We start from the raw sequence: 20,030 nt of genomic DNA, 5'->3' as shown, positions 1-20,030 counted from the left end.
TAGAAGACATGATGATGTATTCTAGACCATAAAATAAGATGAATGTCTTCTCTCAGAAGCCCATTGTTTCTCGATCTCTGGAAACAATTCTAGATGCTGTCAGGCCCTTTTTAGGAGAGACAGAATGCCTGTTCTCCCTTCCTGTGGTCACTAAAAGGAATGGAACAGAGAGAAATACTGGAGATGGGCAGATCGCTGAAGGGAGAAAAAAATAATTAGGGGGAAATCTACAAACCTGCAATTTCCTCCAAATTAGCCCTGACTCATCTGTGACTTTTCCCACTTCCAAAAAGAAAGAAAAACCTTCAACTTCTGATGACCACATAGACTCAATTATAATCAGTGAAGAAGCAGTAAGTGTCTACTTGGCTAAAGAAAATGACTTGATTTCTTTTAGATTAATAATGAGCTTTTGACATACTCCTGGGAGGATGTGCTTATTGCTCTGTGCAAAACTGGAACAGTCTGTCACCGTGTTTTACTTCTCCTGGAAGGCCAAATAACTGAACAGACTATTTTATGTAACTTCTTGCCATTGCTTTATATGGCAATGTAGGCTAGGTTTGCCCTCTCACAGTACAGGGTCAACATGCAAAAAGTCTTGTGTTTTGAATGCAAGATGGAGACAAATGGGTTTAAGAAAAAGATGACTGTATGAACAGGATCGCACATTCACACCTGAAAAATGAGATCCTCTCTAAATTTTATAAGTCTTGGAAAAGGAACAGTAGGTAGTATTGCCAGATCAAATGTCAAAACTTTGCTTGAAATTGTCAGGAAACAGATTCAGGCTAGATGTTAGAAGACTTTCCTAATGTAAGAGTTGTTCAACAGTGGAACAGTCTTACTCATGTAAGAGGTTTGAAAACCTCCCCTTCACTGGCGGTTTTCAAATAGAGAATGGGCAGCTATTTTTCAGCATTTTCCTGTAAGGAGTTGCATTAGAAGATGTCCAGTGTCCCTCCCCTCCAGTTCTAAAATTTGATTATCCTTTGATTATAGAAAGTGCAACATTTGGCACCTGATGGTGTGGGGGGTTGGGACATACAATTGCACCTTTTCAGTAGCAGCACCCAGAATGGGGCATTCACTGCTCGGGGAGATGGAGCTATCCACCTCTCTAAGCATGCTGAGATGGCAGATGAAAACTCTGAACATGCTTTTTAGGGTACTGCTCATTGAGTATTTTGGCTGCTGCTATTTTTTTTGTATTGCTCTTTCTTGGCAACAATAATTGTGTTGTTTATTTTTTTAACTGCTTTTTATTATGATTTTTTTCAAAGCAACTTTGAGGACCTAAATCAGGTGAAAGATGTGGGACACAATATTCTATAATAATATAAAAACGACTGCTAATTTTTAAATGTAATTAGATGAGCAATGAAAGATCTTGGGTTTCCCTCCCCGCACCCACCTTCCTCTCAACCCTATTTGAACACCTAAGCATTTGGAAGAATTCTGTGTGACTCAAAAATTTTCTTTCAGCTTTTTAAACATTCCAAATACCTCATGCTGGAACTACAGCAGTTGCAGGTCTGCTGCCAAAAACAGTAGCCCTGTGACTATCTCTCCTCTATCTTTCATAATGTCTAGGAATACTCAAATGTGTGACATGATGTCCTCATGCTGTGAGCTCTCCATGCCATTTGATTAGCTACCACTTATGGGATCAAGGAAATTCACAATGCAATGATGTCACAGCATGCACTGAGTATCCTTAGATCAGGGGCAGAGCCACCATTGGGCGAACGGGATCAAAGAACCCAGGCCATGCCCAATCAGCCCCAGCCTTAAGGCCATGACATCAGACCCGGGGGTGCCGGTTTAGCTCCTGAGCGGGGGCCACGCAGCCCCCATTCAGGAGTTAAATGGCCGCTGCGTTTGTGGTGCGGCCAGCCCCAGCCTAACTCCCGAAGGGGCTGCGTTGCCCCTTCGGGAGTTAAATGCCCAGTGCTGTGAAGGCAGAGTTGGCCTGACTCCCAGCTCCCAGACTGAGCTGCAGGGCTCTGTTCGGGAGCCAGACCATGCCCCCCGCATCTGATGTCAGACGTGAGGGCGTGGCTAGCTCCCGTGTCTGACGTTAGAGGCGGGGGCGAGGTAAGCAGGGCCACCACCACGGCCGCACACGGGCCGCTGGTGATCAGGCTCCGCGCCTGCCTTAGATGTTAACATAAGAGGAGTGGGGAAATGAGACATGAAGCCTATTCACACGAGCACCCTAGCCCAGGCTGGGGCAACTCAGCTAGGCTGCTCATATGGAGTCCCGGGATCACTCCTAATCCTGGTGCTCCTGCCCCACCTAACCTGAGTTTTAAACCGGGCCATTAACCAGGGCGTGAGTGTTCCCTTAATCCGAGCACAAAGGTCGTGTGTATGCTTGGGCTGCACACAGGAGTCCCCGGGGGAATCCCCCAATGCACCAGGCTCATCATGCAGTGCATTATGGGTTACTTGGAGGCCAGGAAAATTAGTCCCGGCCCTCAGCAATCCACGCTACATGGAGCAGTGCAGATCATGCGGATGCGCAAGCCAGCGTGGTGTAGTGGTTAGAGTGCTGGACTAGGACCGGGGAGACCCGAGTTCAAATCCCCATTCAGCCATGGTACTAGCTGGGTGACTTTGGGCCAGTCGCTTCTCTCTCAGCCTAACCTACTTCACAGGGTTGTTGTGAGGAGAAACTCAAGTATGTAGTACACCGCTCTGGGCTCCTTGGAGGAAGAGCGGGCTATAAATGAAATAAAAAATAAAAATAAATTTTTTAAAATGCGCCCAAGGAAGGATCGATGAACTTCTGGGTGGAAAGTAGGTCCATCCTTGCCTCCCTGCTTGCCTGTCTGCCCGGTCATGTGCATACCCTTGTGGATTTACTGCTTTTGGCAGCAGGCCCAAATCTGCCTTACAACCTCATTCCAATCTTGCGTTCTCGAATTCATGTTCTCTGGAAACCAACAGAGTTGCTCAGACGGTGCAACTGCAGTGTCTGCTCTATAAAGTGCTTTTTGGGGAGGAGGAAGCAAGAGTATTCTGAAAGAGGGCCATCCATTATGTCCTGTGAAGCTGTCATGTTCTGGAATAAGGGGACATCCCTTTAGCTAAGGGACACCTTTCAATCGCAGCTCAGACGCCCTGTGTTAGAAGCTCACAATGAAAGTTATGTCATGAGCTCCAAGATTAATGTTGCTCTCCTTCCAGAAATGCCCTGTGTGGCAGAGATTCAGGTACTTTCAGTGTGCAAAAAACTGTGTAGTTAGCCTTGTGTGCTGGGGTTTTAAATCTGAGATAGATAGATAGATAGATAGATAGATAGATAGATAGATAGATAGATAGATAGATACACATACACACACACACAAACACACGCACACCACAGCACAAGCAAACAGCAATGGGAAACTTAATCGGTAGCTTCAGGCCTGCATTACAAGCCTGGCCAGGGATAATATATCTTTAAGTACTTGTAATCTTTTGAAATTCCCCTCAGCCATGCCTGGGAGAGGACGTGGAGATTACCAAAGGGGTGGAGGGAGGGAAGTGACTTGGGGGAGAACTTTGCCAGACGCACTTTAAGAGACTAATGGATTTCTAATGTTTACATTCTTTATATACAAACCTGCTTTATAAATGATCCTGGCATTATAGCTGTAAAACAAAGCCATAAAAACAGCCTGCAGCTCAGGCATAGAGCATAAATGCCTTTTTTCCTCAGGCAGATGAAGGAGAGGCAGAACACACAGCAATCAATATTGATGTGCCTTATCTGTGTTTCTACGGTGCAGCCAGGGAGATGGGTACACAGACTTAGGTATGTTACCAGCCTCTAGGGTTGGGTCAGAATCTGCCCCTCCCCCCCACCATTGATGGGTGCCTTTTGGGTATCTGGGAGCATATAAACTAAGTGTCACTCACAGAACTCCCCACTTTGATGTCCTGCTCTCTCTTTCTGGACCAAGGACATTTGTGCTGCCATTTTGCTTCATTTCATTGGCTGAATGAGAATGGTCAGATATAGCTGTTATGGAACTATGGCTGCAGTAGAGGTAGAGTGTGCCACCAAGTGGGTGTTGATTCCTGGCGACCACAGAGCCCTGTGGTTGTTTTTGGTAGAATACAGGAGGGGTTTACCGTTGCCTTTACCGTTACCAGTATGAGATGATGCCTTTCAGCATCTTCTTATATCGCTGCTGCCCGATATAGCTGTTACCAGCAGGGATTTGAACTGGCAACTTCTGGTTTGATAATCAAGTCATTTCCCTGCTGCGCCATTAGGTGGCAGTACCAGATCCTGAAACGTGAATGTTATAAGGAGTCCATAATGGGAAAGATGGGACCCCTTTCTGGTTTTTGGAAGGGAAGCACCATCTCTCCTGGGATGTCAGCTGTTGCTACTCTGCTTGCCTATGGGAGGGAGTAATATTAAGGCCCCCGGAGCCTGAGGAAGGCAACATAAAGGACACCAGAGAAAAGGATAGGGCATTACTGGGTCATTTGTACTTTCATACTGCTACCACAATCTTTTTTCTACTTTTATGTGCCTTGTTTACATATTTCTGCCAGTTCTTTTGAGAGAATGGCTCTACTAATCTTTCTCAGCACCAGACTCTCACAATTATGTCCGCTGGTTTGGACTTCAGCCTTTGGATATGGAGAAACTGAGAACATTCTCTGATATTTCACCTTGGTAGGGACCCTGACATTCTCTTAAAAACAACAACACCCCACTTTGGAGAAATTTCAGGTCCAACCCTATCTCAGACCTGAATTTCACAACGTCATGGTAACACTGAGATATGTTGGAGCTGTTCCAGTGCTGAAATGATCCCTGCTGAGTTTTATTAGTTACCATGATAAGCTGCCAATTTTCTTTTTTTAGCATGATGCCTGGTCACAGCTTTCAATAACCTGGAAAATATCCAAAATGTGTCAGAGCTAAGCCTTGGCCTCAACCTGTGCCACAGCATCCACAGGAGATGCTTTTTGTGACACCTTACTTTAAAACAGCCCCATAACTTGCTGTCCCTTCCCCATCTCCAAATGTTCATAAGGATTGGCCAATAGGTTTGTGGTTCTCCTAGCTTTTGTCACAGTGAAATGCTAATGGTCCTGTCTGCTAAGTCTTTGTAGCTTTTTAAAAAAATCTATTTTTCATATGTGTTTTTTATTTAAAGCCCAAAGAAGAGGCCATCAAAGAGAACAATTGGTAATCACCACACTACTCTTTTTCGTTATGAGACCTACACTACAGGGCATTTTATTCTTAATAATCATCTTGGACTTGTGCATTTTCAATTTTAGCTCCAGAATGGCCCATTCTTCACAGAAATATTACCTGGATAGCGCTTGACTTCCGACTGCCTCTGTTCAACCCTGGGATGCTCCTGGGTACCCTGATTCACTGCTTTGGGCTGGAGCTATGCAGTGGTTCACAAGGGCTCACCAGGAGGGCATTGTGTGCCCTAATTACTCTGCAGCTCTGTGCAATTGGTAGGGTGCTGCGAAAATTATAGGCCTGCAAATGAAATTAGGGAGGAGATGGCTGGCAGCAGCAAAGAGGAGACCAGGCAGCATGAGTGTAAGAGAAAGACCGAAACCAGGGGGGGTGGCGGGAAGGGAGAGTGGAGCGAGAGAGAAATTAGCCTGGAGTTTAATTCCTTATTTCCAAAAGAGCAGTTAATGGATTATGACAAATGTCCTACTGCTTCCCCTAGTGCTGTGTTAAAATGGAAATGGAAAGTCAATTTTCCTAAATGGATTTTAAATGGCTGTGTGTGTGTGTGTGTGTGTGTGTGTGTGTGTATGGTGTGTTAGTTGTTCACAGGCTGATTTTTGCTCAGGAGGCAAAAAGCATTTTGCATCCTTGGACCTCCTCAGTTTTCCCTTTCACAGTTTATTTCCCAAAGTCCTAATAGAGGCTGTGTCTAAGGACTCAAAAGGCAGGCCTCAGTAATTTCTGGCCTGCATTGGCAATCCAAGCTTTGCTTGCCTTTTCTTTATATCCTTCCAATGTACTCCTTTAGCCTCTGGTGTTAGAGATGGCACTGCCAAGTCCTCTGCTATTGCCCTTTCCTGGGAAGACCCTGCCACTGAACAGCAGAATGAGAAGAAGACATTTCTGATATGTAACCTCTTTTTCATGGTGGCCTCTTGGCTGTTGATTTATCCCTTGGATCCCTTTTTGTGTTGGAAGGTACTATTTATTCTTTCATTCACTTTTCCTCCAAGGTTGATATCCTGCCCTTCCAATACAGTTCAAGGTGGCTGATAAAAAAGTAAATACAATTTTTAGAAAACTGCATAATGCTAACATTAATAAAACAGAGGACTTCATCTTTTTCAGAACCGGGAGCAACCTTCTGTAATGTATGTTTTGCTTGGTGTCTCTGGTCCAGGTTTCCAGTCCAGAGTTTGGCATTGTTGTATTGTTTTTTCTGTTTGTTCTGCCACATTCAGGGAATCCCTCAGGCATGCCAAGCAAGTTGAATACAGAGCAAAGTGTTTGAATGATGTAGTGTTAGAAGAGCACACTGCTTACCTGAGTTCTGCAAATACATGAAGCTATCAAGGGTTTAATTGTTGCTCACAGTGCCTGCCTTATCACAGCCTTATTCCATTTAGTTGGGTGGAGGGAGTCTGGGTGCAATCACTGGGTGTATTCATGTTGTAATCCCTTTCAGAATTACTGCAGTCTAGTAGCAGAGAATTTTCTTTGAATATGAAGTGTGTGTTTTTGTTCTGCCTCATATTCTGCTTAAGAGGCTTTCCCCCTTCATCCTTCCGAGCTCCCTTTAGGACCAATCTTCCCTTGGACCCTCCCCCAACAGAATACAAATCTCCCATAGATGCCTTCTTGTGTAGATCAGGTGGTGGAGATCTCTCCAGGGTATGAGCTGCCTTTCCCAAGAGCCCAAGCACATTTTTCTCTTCAGGGCTTAAAGCCAGGAATGAGGCTCCCCGACCTGGATATCCTGTGACTCTCAGGGCCGGCCAGTCTGGCTCCAGTGTTATCATGCAACTGTCGCTCCATTGCTAAGCTATTGGAGCAGAATCAAGATCTCTGCTGTGTGGTTGTAACACACTTAAGGCTGCAATCCTCCCCACCCTTGGAAATAATAATATTGCGTAGCATCTGCATGGTGCTTTAGAACATTCAGAGCAAGTCACATCTCAGTAATCATTACAACAGCCTTGTAAGGTGGGATTGGATGAAGACTGAAGGTGATGGCGGTGGCGGGGGTGGGGGCAGGGCTGAGGCTGAGTTGTTGTGGCCAGCCTAGTGAGTCCATGTCAGAGGAGGGGCTTGAACCAGGGATCTCAAGGTTAACAGTCTGTCTGTTAGCCATGTTCATTTGGTAGGTTTGGTCACTGGCTCACGAGTCAGCCCCACTGAAATCAGTTGGATTTACTTCTGAGTACATTTGCGCAGAACCAGGCTGCAAATCCATTGTTTCCTCTGCTGGTTCTGTAGTAATAGCCACACGTGCTTGCATCTCTGTTAAGGCTGGTGTGCCTGAGACACAGGTGGCAATAAAGACCATGAAAATGTATTTAGTAGCAGCATAGTGGGAAATGATGAAGTTGGTTTGTTTTCAGCCTTTCCAAATAAATGTGCAACTGTCAAGGAATCCAAATCCAAGAGAGAAAAGTTGCTTGCCTCTTTTTAAAGCTAAGCACTGATACATTATGAGGCACATATTGCTGCTTGAGGCATGTTGAGGTAAAAGTGTTCACACGCATCTTCTTCTTCCATTGCAGGGATAGAGTATGGTGACATGCTTCCCGATTCCTTCCCCTCTGCCCCTGCAGAGTCCCTTCCCCACTTCCTGTTGGAGCCGCAAGATGCCTACATTGTGAAGAACAAGCCTGTGGAGCTGATCTGCAGAGCCAACCCTGCCACCCAGATCTACTTCAAGTGCAATGGCGAGTGGGTGAATCAGAACGATCATCTCACCACGGAAAGCTTGGATGAGGTCACTGGTGAGGAGTCTTGGTGGACTACTAGACTATCTCCTATGTACTCTTTCTCTCCTATATCTAGTTCCAGTATGATACTTTGCATCCATGGGATGGCTGCTTGACTTATTCCCATTGCGTAGTCCTCCAGGTTTTGTGTTATTGGGGTTTGTTTGTTTTTTAATTATGACTTCTCTGCTTTTTAAAACTGATCAGGTTCTAAGATGGACATTTCCCCAGTTTGTCTCAATTGTCCCCTGCTAACTAAGCAAAGAGGCATCTTTCAAACTGGTTATTCTCTTGTATTTAGCAGGGGGACAGCAACTGGCCCTATCCAACCCCAGCACAGCATCCCTCCAGTGGCTGTTTATGGTGTCGACCTTATGTTTCTTTTTAGACTGTGAGCCCCTTGGGCACAGGGGACCATCGTATTTACATATTGTTTGTTTTTCTATGTAAACCACTTTGAGAACTTTGGTTGAAGAGCGGTATATAAATATTGTAGTAGTAGTAGTAGTAGTAGTAGTAAATTGTGACTAGGGTGATGGGAGTTGTAGTTCAACAGCAGTTGGAGATCCAGGGTTGTCTATGCCTGCTCTAGGCACATTCTCAGTTTATATGGAGTAATGGTGTGACCTGGCTAGCACTTTAGTGTCCACCCTAAAGTGTTCCCCGGAATCCTCTGTAATGCATAAAGGTTCTGTGCCAGACAATTCAGTTCTGAAAGCATTCCACAAAGTTAGAAAACCAGTGTAGCAGAGGTGAACTGTACCAGACTGTCTGAATGACTTTGATGATAACCGTTTCAACAGAAGTTCCCAAAGTAGTTTACATAGATATAAATAAATTAACAAAATTGCTCCCTGTCCTCAAAGGCCTCACAATCTAAACAAGAAACATAAGATTGACCCCAGCAACAGCCACTGGAGGGATGCTATGCTGGGGATGAATAGGGCCAGTTGCTCTCTCCCTTCTAAATAAAGAGAATCTCCACTTTTAAAAGGCGCCTCTTTGCTCAGTTAGCAGGGATAGTAATTAATTTCAACAACATTTTAGGAGGAACTGTATCAGCATGTTTGTTGTAGGAGATATGTAATCTCACTCCAGCCCACAGAATAGAACCAATATGTAATAGAACTGATTAGGTGTATTTTAGTTAGACTTTGCAGTACAGTGCTTCACAAGAGGCTCTTAAGAAAAGTAGATAATATAAGCACAAGGGAGGTAAAATTCTGTCATGGATCAAAAGCTGGCAAAGAACAAGAAAACAACAGCAGGGGATGCATAGTCAATTTTTGCTGTGGCAAAAGGTTAGCAGTAGGGAGCTCCCAAGAATCTGGTCTGAAAGTTCAGTTTTATGTTGAGAATGTTATTTAGGATTTTCAAGGATTTTAAGGCTATCCTCAATCAACCTTCTGCTGCTGACTTGAGCGGGGCTAGTCTGCCAAAGTAAATGATTTATAGATTGCAGCCGAATGATGTTGGAAGCCCTGTTGCCATTGAACTTCATAGTGAATGTCTGTGTGGCTTTGTAACAGACAGATCCTCCAGTAATAGATGTTAGTTCAAGTTCAGTTCAAGTGCATGGTGTCCATATCTGATCAGTGCTTTAAGAAATGGAACGTTAGGGTTGTTGGGTTTTTTCCTCTCAATACAGTAAGTTCCCAGCTTACAAACAGGTTGTATTCCAAAAGGATGTTTGTAAGTCAGAGTGCATAACTTGGGATGCATTTAGTTTCCAAGAGCAACAACTTGTTTGTATGTGTGGATTGGCATCTGTAAGTTGGGGACTTCCGTAATATAATATGTTATGGAGCTTTGTTTGTATGGCCTTATGTTTGTAAGTCGGATGTTTGTAACCCAGGAAGTACCTGTAGCTCATCAGGCTTGGTGCTGGGTTTTAGGCTTTATTTTAGCCTTGGATGCAGAACTGGAAGGAAGTATACTTGTGTGGTCAGATTTTACCCAAAGCTAGGGTGTATCTCCCCCCCGCCCATTCATATCCTACTCTTCCTCCAAGGAGCCCAGAATGGCATACATGGTTATGTTTATTCTCACAACAATGCTGTGAGGTAGGTTAGTCTGAGAGATAAATGACTGGCTCAGAGTCACCCAGTGAGATTCATGGCTGAATGGAAATTTGAACTCTGGTCTCCCTGATCCTACTCCAACACTCTTGCTGGATTCTGTGGCCCTTCTTCCCCTGTTCTCCTGTCTACATTTGGACGTTGGGGAGAGAGGCCTCTATGCAGTTAGCGAGACTGCAGAGAGGCGGGAGAGCTGGCTGTGTGGACTTTCTTCTTTACAGAAGGACAGTCTGCACAGCCAATTGGGTTGGAGTGAGGGAGGAGCTTCCTCCCTCACGTTGCCAGTATTCAAACATTGAATGTGGTGCCAGCATTCAAACGTTGCACTGGTACCACTAAACTGGAGTTAAGGGCAGTGTTCCCTCTAACAGGGATTCCCAGATGTTGTTGACTGCAACTCCCAGAATCCCCAGCTGCAGTGGCTTTTGCCTAGGGGTTATGGGAGTTGGTCCACAACATCTAGGAATCCCTGTTAGAGGGAACACTGGTTAAGGACGGCAAAACTCCACTCTGACTTGAAGGTACAGAATTGAATCTGCCAAGGGAAACGGCAGGTCTCTCTTTGCCCTCAACTAAGGTTTGCCGAGTTCAGACGTGAGGCTTCGGAAACCGGAGGTGAAGGGACCTCTGGTTTCCCAGCATTTCTGAAATGGCCTCTGACTACTACCCTGCTGGAGGGGTCCCTGAAGGTCTCTGATTGAAACAAAATCCTAGAAACAAAATTCTAGATGAGGCATGCCTTTGAGCTGATCCAGCAGCAGGACTTCTCCTATATTCTTGCACATTTTCAAATATAATCATCTTTTGGAGGGAAAAATCAACAATGGAGAAGAAAAATCTGAAAATGAATAGGTGGTATCTTGGATGAAATTTAGTACAGTGTAAGCTACGTTTAAAACTTCTGCCTCTTAAAACCACTCCTGTATGGTTTCACTCTAAGAATTCATTACAAGGTTGCTCATGGTATGGTTTCTACTTGAGGGCATTTACTGCATCTTTTGAACGTAAGGAAAGCTCCTTAGTATGCTAATTGCTTTAGCAATGTTATAGCACATGGTAAATCTTCTGAAGTCCTTATTATGGCCACTGATGATGCATTGACAATCTGTACTTGATCAGTTCATTATAGTCAAGCATTAAATGCATACATGTTGAAACAGCTTTCATGGAAAGAAAATAATATGTCATAGTTCCAAAAATTTGTTTTAATAGTTTCAGGAGAGCAGTTTAGCATGTGCTCATTGCCATGTCCCCATGGCAAATCAGATCCCATGAAACCAAATGTAGGGGCTGATTTCACAACTTACACTTTATAGCCACAAGATCACTTCGGTGAGAATTCTTTTCACCAGAATCCCCAAATAGAACAGCTTCAGATATTACAAAGAAGGACCACCAGCCACTTAAAGGGTAAAGTGTGCCATCAAGTCGATGTAAACTCCTGGTGACCACACAGCCCTGTGGTTGTCTTTGGTAGAATACAGGAGGGGTTTACCATTGCCATCTCCCATGCGCAGTATGAGATGATGCCCCTCAGCATCTTTCTGTCTCACTGCTGCCCGATGTCGGTGTTTCCCATAGTCTGGGAAACAGACCAGCAGGGATTCGAACTGGCAACCTATGGCTAGCAGAGGAACTCATGAAGAAGACTTACACAGGCAGTAGATGTAAGTATAGTCTCCACAGCTTTCTCAGATAAAAGGCTGATGGTGCTTACTGGCAGTGGCTGGTGGCTCTGAGTATGCAAACCTTTTTTGTGTATGGAGGTTGCCTCCTTACTAGGGTTGTGCATAGGGATAGGTTTGACTCAGGTGTGACAATTCTCATGGTTTCAAAGAGATGTTGTTGATTTCATTGCTTGCTCCTTTCAACCTTTTAATTCCTTGCTCCTCCTCCTTCCCTGTCTCCTTCTTTGCCACCACTTTTTTCTATTAATGTCATGATAGCATTTATGCATATAGTAAGTGGCTGCTATGTACAGAATAGTATGACTATAAGAAGGCTGCCATGTTTGTATATGGAAGCAGCCATTTTTACGTGTGTTTACCTAAAATGTGCATGCATGCATATGGAAATAAAAATAGTGGTGAGAGCAGTCACAGCAGGCATGAGAAGGAGGTGTAGAAGCAGCAGCGACAGCAGGACCAGTGAGTGTCTCTCTATCTGCTTTGTGAACAGGCTCCAAAGATTAGGTTCCAAGACCATGATCCTTGCTATTTTTCAAACAGGGGCCACTTTGGCAAAAAAAAAAAAAAAAACGCAACCCCAAACCCTTCAATGTGAGAGCCATTTCCCACTCGATTGACCTCTGCACAGGACTGGACTGTGCTCTTAAGAGACAGAGGCCTCTCTTAAGAGCTTTAGGAGGGCAGCACTGGGAAGGGCTACACTTCCCAGCACTCTGTGCATGCCTTTCAAAACAGTGCAGGCCAGGGGTTCAAGAGGGCTCGGTTTCTCTTAAAGGAGCCCCCCAGTGTTGGGCAAAGTGCAGCACTGCTGGTTGGGAACAGCACCTCCACATGGTGCCCGGGGGATTATGCAGAGTATTCCATTTCATCCAAACTATCAGGCAGGCCCAATAAACAACTAGTCATGGGTTCATGGGGGCCGCCACTGCCCCTGCTCCCAGGTGAAGACCCAAAACTGTGAGAGCAGGCCCATTCCACAGCAGCCTCTGCATTGTGGAATCCACCCTTGAAACCTGCAGTGCACAGGGGGATAAAGCACAACAGTGGAGAGGAATGTTACATTTGCCTTGAAGAGACTCCTAGGAGTGTCTCCATCACTGGAAAACGTAATGCATGACTTGGCCCAAAGATACCCTATTGGGGAGGACAGGTGGAGAGGTATATACACAGAATGTCTCATAAGTGTCTCTCCTCTCCCACTCTACATTTTGCTTTACAAACACATTTTAATTGTTTGGCCTGATCATGTTCATAAGATTTCCTAAGGAATCCAAATAGAACTTTTCAGTTGCAAGATCATGAGTGCTAGGATATCTGAGCTGGTTTTAGGGACTGGGGTCTATCTGGAAGCTGATAGTTTACAAATCAGGTCTCTTGTCAAATCCCCCATCTTGTTAATCTTACTGTTGGGGATTTTCCAAGGTATAAATCTACCCCAGGCCCTGATTTTTAAAGAACGAGCCATGGGATCAGTTGGGACCCATCACCTGTTTTTCATTAGTGAGCTGCAAAGTGTGTAACCATTTCCCAGCAGGCAGTCAAGTTTCTTTCTTTCCTTTGCTAGGTTCAGTTCATTATTTGCGCCAAAAAAAAAAGTAAACCCAGTATGAATATATAACTATAATTAAAGCTTCCATTAAATAAGTCCGTACTGCACTGTTGAACTCGTGCAAGAGTCCATATTAAATGCCTTTGAGGACTAAATTATTTAATTAGGATAGGAGCTGCTAGCATGAATATCAAATGACTTCGCAACAGGCAGAAGACTTTAATGTCCCAGGAGGCCACTTGCCACATATTTCTGCAATCCCAACTGTGTTACTGTCACGCCAGCTAAAGGAGCCAGACATGTTAGGATGCAATTTAGAGAAGCAGCAGAGCAAAGGAGAGAAGTGGTGGAGTTTTACTGGCTACAACTAAGGGAAGAAGTGGCTCTCGGTGGTCCAAATGATGTGATGACGGAGGTCCCCCCAGCCCCCTTGGCTATGTACAGTATGGTATAATTGCAGTTGGAACTTGGGTGACTGCATGTCTTCTGCTTTTAACTGGCTGGCATTGTATTGTGCTCAAAGGACTTGGTGTAGAACGCAGACACAGGGGCTTTCTTATTTCCATTAAAAACACGTAATTGTCCAAAAATAAGAAAGCAGTTCCTCAGTTTGCAGGACTGGTGATCAGTGTTCCCTCTAACAGGGATTCCCAGATATTCTTGACTACAACTCCCATAATCCCCAAGCAAAAGCCATTGTAGCTGGGGATTCTGGGAGTTGTAGTCAACAGCATCTGGGAATCCCTGTTAGAGGGAACACTGCTGGTGATCAGGGCCAACTCCAGGTTCCAGGGGCCCCTCAGGGTAGGACCCCATTCCTGGGTTGGTCCAAGAGAGTCGCTCCAGCACTGCCACTGGCAAGGACTGTGGGCACAGTGGTTGTCTTGGGAAACAGCAGTGGGCCCTAGTGGGCCTTGCTGGCAGCTGTGCCATGATTCTGGCCTTGCTGGTGATGGGTGGCCCAAATGAGTTCTCCCACCCATGCCACCTTCATTCTGGATTTGCCCTTTGCTTATTTCCCTCCTCCAAGGATCCACTCTATATCACATGCTCACCCGCCTATCTGCTTGCCTCCCTGCCTGCTTAGAAACCTTTATCTCCTCTATGTGTTTCTGGTCATCACTTGAGGCCTGGACTAGTTGCTGAGTCTGAGAAGGAAATGAAAGTGCACCATGAACATATCCCACACACCTGAACTCATTTCAGAGTATTTCCCTCTTCCCAGACAACCCTAGGAATTACAGTTCAGTGAAGCAATGAGATCCCTCACCAAACAGCAATTTCCAAAATTCTTTGGTGGGGAAACTATGACATAGTGATATAAAAATAAGCTTGTAGTGCACATATGCCCTGTGGATGTGGCAACTGAAGCATGATCACTCTTCAGCTTGTGGACACAGCAAGTAATTGGCCTGAAAAGCAGCAGCAATTTGAAGGACATAGAGCAAATGTACCATTTACCCGTAGAGTGGGCCAGTCCTGTTAGTTTAGGATTTGAGCAGATGCCTCAAAGTGCAAAGAAAGAGACTTTTGAGACCTATTCTTATTAATAAGATGGCAGTGTCCCAGGCCCATGGAATACAGTCAGAAATGGCAGCCATTACTGGAGTCAAATCCCTTCTCCATCTCCACCCACTGTATTCATTACAGCAGCAGCCATCTTTATTGAGGGCATAAACATATTTGGTCCCATTGTATCTCTTTAGCACCACCATTAGTTACTGGATTTGGTGAGGGGGTTTGGGGGGTTTTTTTTGCAAATGAAATACAATTGACATAATGGGAAAGGCAAGCGAAACAGTTGCTTTAACTGCAGCTGAATCCACTCTGCTCTTCATTTGTAGACAATTGGCAGTGAGGTTTTACTATATGAAGGCAATAAGATTAAAGCACATGCTTATGTGCCTTGCTGAATTGAGGCTGTGATTTTTAATGCGACGGTGAAGCCATTAAGGTTGCACTAAAACAGAAGGAGTAATGGGGCAAAGCTTAGTCCACAGCAATAGCGATTCTTTCATAAAACAGCTGAAAGTTGATAATAGCTCTGTCAGAGTCATGTTCTGTCAGCAACAGAACATTCATTTGACCCAAAACTGGCTCTTTTACCACATGACAACTTGCCATTTTAATGTTTAGCCTACTTTCCTGTAGGCTTATGAGATCACCCAGGTTTCCGTGTGTGTGTGTGTCCGTGTCGGATTGTGTGTGTCTGTATTAACTTTGCAATACCTGGACCAATATGAAGCAAATTGGGTACAATTGTATGGACACATAGGGGTACCGCAACAGTGTACTTTATGATGATGTTATACACCCCAATTCAAGATGGAGGCTGTGTAAATGTTTGAGGCACAATTGGGCTAACTTGTGAACCACTTAACTGATTTGAACCAAATTTGCTGCACCTGTAGGAACACATAGGGACACCTCAATGGCATAGTTTGTGATTATGACATCCACCCTGATTTAAGATGGCAGACGCATTAATGTTTGAGGTGCAACTGGGCAAACGTGTGTACCGCCTAACCGATTTGAACCAAATTTGGTACAGTGGTGGTGAGTGACACACAAGGGCACCTCAGTGGCATGGTTTGTGATGATGTCATCCACCCCAAATCAAGATGGTGGACGCATGAACATTTGAAGCACTAATTTGGACTAATTTGTGGGCCGCCTAACCTATTTGAACCAAATTTGCTACAGGTGTTGGGACACATAGGGATGGCTCAGGGGCATAGTTTGTAATGAAGTCATCCACCCTGATTCAAGATGATGATGATGATTAATTAATGTATTTATTTATTTGATTTCTATACCACCCTTCCAAAAATAGCTCAGGACGGTTTACACAGATAGATAGATAGATAGATAGATAGATAAATATGGATCCCTGTCCCCAAAAGGCTCACAATCTAAAAAGAAACACAAGATAGATACCAGCAACAGTCACTGGAGGTACTGTGCTGGGGTTGGATAGGGCCAGTTACTCTCCCCCTGCTAAATAAAGAGAATCGCCACATTAAAAGGTGCCTCTTTGCAAAGTTAGCAAGGGCTAACTTGTCTGGCAGACAAGATGGCAGACCTGTGAACATTTGAGGTGCAAGTGGGAACCGATTTGGACTAAATTTGGTACAGTTGTAGGAATAATGAAAGGAAAGTAGGCAGGTTAGTTATTACTAGAACAACTTATTTTTCTTTTGCTGAACCTCTTTGTACTCATTCTTTATGGTCTGAAATTCTCACTTTTCTCCATTTGCTGCTTTCTTTCTGCCGCCTGCCTCTTTTCACTTTTGCATGTAAAGGGTCAAAGATGCCACTTTACTCCCAGTGTTTCCCACACCATAAACATACCTTCAAGACAGGGCTCAATTTCACTCCTGCCAATGGAATCATGTGATTTAGTAGTGCTTTAATATGGAGAACTCCCCCAGGTGCTAACTAGGCAATCTGAAAGGACAATGACCCTTCAAGGTGTTTGGATTTTTTTCCTACTGTACGTGTCTCCTGGCCAGTGGAAGAGTTCAAGGGTAGCTCCCAAGAAACTCAAGAAAGTTAGTAGAAAGAAACAGAATTTTAAGAAGCCCTTGATGTGTGAGAGAGGGCAGAGGGAAGTAATCAGATGCAAAAGAATAAAAGAGCCAGTATGGTGCAGTGGTTGGAGGAGAGCAACCCAGCTTTAAATCTCCTCTGAGCTATGAAGCTTGCTGGGTGAACTTAGATCAGTCTTTCTCTTTCTCTTAATCTAAACTACCCCACAAGGCTGTTGTGAGGATGAAATGGGAGGAGGAAACCCATCATGTATGCCACCCGGAGCTCATTGGAGGAAGAGCAGGATAAAAATAGAACGTATGAAAGGGCCTCTGTATCTTTAATAGTTGGGTCAAACCATCACTCTGTGTATGTATGCAAGAGGTGGGCCACCATCTTTCGTGTGGCAAAGCTCCAGTGGCTTTATCAGCTGTGTGGCATACAGAAATTTGTGAGGTGCAGCTTTTAAGCTACACTTGTTGAACTTCTACCTGTCATGGCACTGTTAAATGCTATGCTAGGAAAGATGGCAATCCTAACTAGAAAACAAGAGACTTGCACCTATCTCTTCCCTACAATCTCCTCTCCCAGCTGAAGGAGCCATGATGGTAGAGAAGAAGAGAGGAAAGGAAGCCGTGACAGGAGAGGTGATGGTGTCAAATACAGCTGCAGTAGGCCACTGATCTGAATCATTACTTGCTGGAGTTGTCGTCTTGCACAGTATCTGTTTATTTAAAGTGCAGGTTGCCATGAACATTTGGACTTGACCCTCTGTGTCTGTGCTACCTGAGGTACCTGAGCACCATCTGAGAGCGCTATCGGGGATGGAGAACTAGGAACAGTCATAGACAGTGAGGGGTTGCTAGGTTGCACCTGGAGAACATATGAAGGTGCCTCATCTCAAGTCAGGCCACTGGTCTGTCTAGCTCACTACAGTCTTCTCTGCCTGGCAGTGGCAGCGTAGCCCTTCTACCTGAGACCTCTTTGAACTAGATGTGCCAAATGTTGGCCTTTGGACTTTTTCTGTATGCATGTGCTTTGCTGCTGAGCTATGGCCCTTTCCTGCAGATTTACCTTTAAATGCAACAATTAAAGCGGCAGATGAGAGAGCCACAGTTGCTTCGGCCCATTCCTCCCCTCTCTACCTGCTGTGGCAAGCAGGACTCCACGCTTCCCGTACTGCAGGCAGAGGAAGAGAGCAGAAAGGGCCGGAGTGGGTGGTGGGCAGCTCCCGTTACAGAGGGGTTACAGGCCTCTTCACTTTTTGTGACAGCCCCAAAGCTGCTGTGTTTAGAAGACTCTGGGGAGGCATAAATTGGCAAAAATTGGGAGCGGGAGCCAGCAAGGGGGCTTATGGATTTCATGAGGGATCTGCCTGTAAATTCAGCATTGACAGGTGTTGCTGTGGCTTCCTTACCTTCCATTTATCAGTGCATTCAGAAGTAGATGCTCAGTCTTCAATTTATAACTCTGCATTTGCAAGAGGTTAGGGGAATCTTCTTTGGAAGAGGGAACCTGAGCGAACAAGATGGGAGAAGCTGAAGTGACAGTGTGGGACGAGGATTGTTGTCAGTAGGCTGTATGGAAATGTTACAACGTGGCGTAAGGTCCTTGGGCACGCTCGGCATATGATTTCATTTTTCTGGTTAAAATCCCATCAGTCTCCGAAACCATTATTTTATGCCTATAATGGAACTGACAGCAGCAGAGAATCTTCTGGTGGGTTTGGCGCTGGGAAGCCGTTCTGTCTGTGTTTCCTGGTATTTTCAAGCTGTTTTATGGAGAGAGGAAGGGCAAAGCTTAGGATTGTCACCTTTTTGTCAGCTCTGGCCTTGGGCCTTTAACAGCACCCCGATGCCAGAAATACAGCAAATGAAACTTTTCTGATCACTTTATCTCTGTGCCAAGAAAATCAGCTGCTCCATTTCTGAGTGTTGGGTTCCTGTTAAAAGCAGATGGAAAAAAACCAGGAAGCACCCAACCAGAAAGCGAAACAGGAGACAAAATCTCAGGATGCTGTGAAGCACTTATTGGAGTCTGATGCGTTTCAGCCTCGGAGGCTTTCTTCAGGGGCATTACTAAAACATACTTGTACAGTGATGTGTGCAAATAGCCATTTCTGTTCCTGACTGACAGATCCAGAAAATTTATCTCTACTCTGAAACATCCAGGGATCTGAACATCCAATACGATACACATTTTAACAGGGTAGAGATCAATTTTCTGGATCTGTCAATCAGGAACGGAAATTGGCATATGTCACTGTACAAGAAACCTACAGAACACTCCAATCTAAGTGCGAGCAGTAGTGCACTGGAGGGGCGGGGTATAAATATTTTCAATAAATAAACAAACATTTACCTGAGGTTTGACAGCTCCCATTCTAAATCCTTCAGGGAAAATTTAGCATTTGGACAGTTTTTGAGGATAAAACGTACTTGTTCCATGTGAATGGTGGCCAAAGAACACTTTCTTGAGCGAGGTTATCCTGAGCCAGTTGTGGAGAACCATCTGAGGAAAGCTAGAGCAGTTCCAAGGGAGGAACTTCTGCAGACCTGTTAAGAAGGGGTCTTCAAATTCTATTCACTGTAGTTTAACATTTAACTAGATTACGAATAGTTTACTAAAGTAAATCAAACAGCATTGGCACATCTTACGTGATATATCAGGATGCCAGGAAAAGCCAGTAATTTCTTTTAAGAGAACTAAAAATTTGAAAGACATACTGGTCAGGAGCCAGTACAGAGTGTGTGATACATTGAATGTTTTGACAAGGTCTTCTAAACCTTTGGGCCATCATCCCTGCAGCCATTGTGTTTATTGTCAGCATACCTACACAATTACAATTTTGGGGAATAATTCCAACCATAAATGCTACACACTGAAATCTTCTACCACGTGCAATACATCTATCTAGCATGATATATGTCATCCAATGCCCTTGTAAGAAAATGTATGTTGGTAAAGCAGCTAGACCATTGAAAAGATGAATGGGTGAACATCTGAGCACTGTGAAATGTGGGGGGGAAATGGGTGCCCCTTTGGTAGTATATTTTTTTTGGAGAAAAAACATTCTTTTAGAGATATACAGTTTTGGGCAACTGAAAAAATTACACATGGAAATGATACAGTTTTATTTAAGAGAGAAGCATGGTGGATTTTGGAATTAAACACTTTGACTCCACAGAGGATAAATGAGAAACTTGATTTCTTGGCCATTCTTAAATGAAG

The 20,030-nt window shown here is 44.5% G+C and overlaps 1 protein-coding gene across 4 annotated transcripts in view; it reads left to right on the top strand.

Annotated features, from left to right (window-relative positions):
- Window positions 1-20,030, top strand: part of UNC5B (unc-5 netrin receptor B) — a 239,099-nt gene that overhangs the window by 162,115 nt on the left and 56,954 nt on the right. For all 4 annotated transcript variants that reach the window (XM_053311249.1, XM_053311248.1, XM_053311250.1 and 1 more), the window contains one exon: window positions 7,750-7,971. In XM_053311249.1, the coding sequence (XP_053167224.1) occupies window positions 7,750-7,971 (222 nt within the window). The remainder of the gene's footprint in view (window positions 1-7,749; window positions 7,972-20,030) is intronic.

The sequence above is a fragment of the Hemicordylus capensis genome, chromosome 3, assembly GCF_027244095.1.
Source record: "Hemicordylus capensis ecotype Gifberg chromosome 3, rHemCap1.1.pri, whole genome shotgun sequence".
NCBI lineage: Eukaryota > Metazoa > Chordata > Lepidosauria > Squamata > Cordylidae > Hemicordylus > Hemicordylus capensis.
This window is presented reverse-complemented; position numbering and strand designations above follow the sequence as displayed.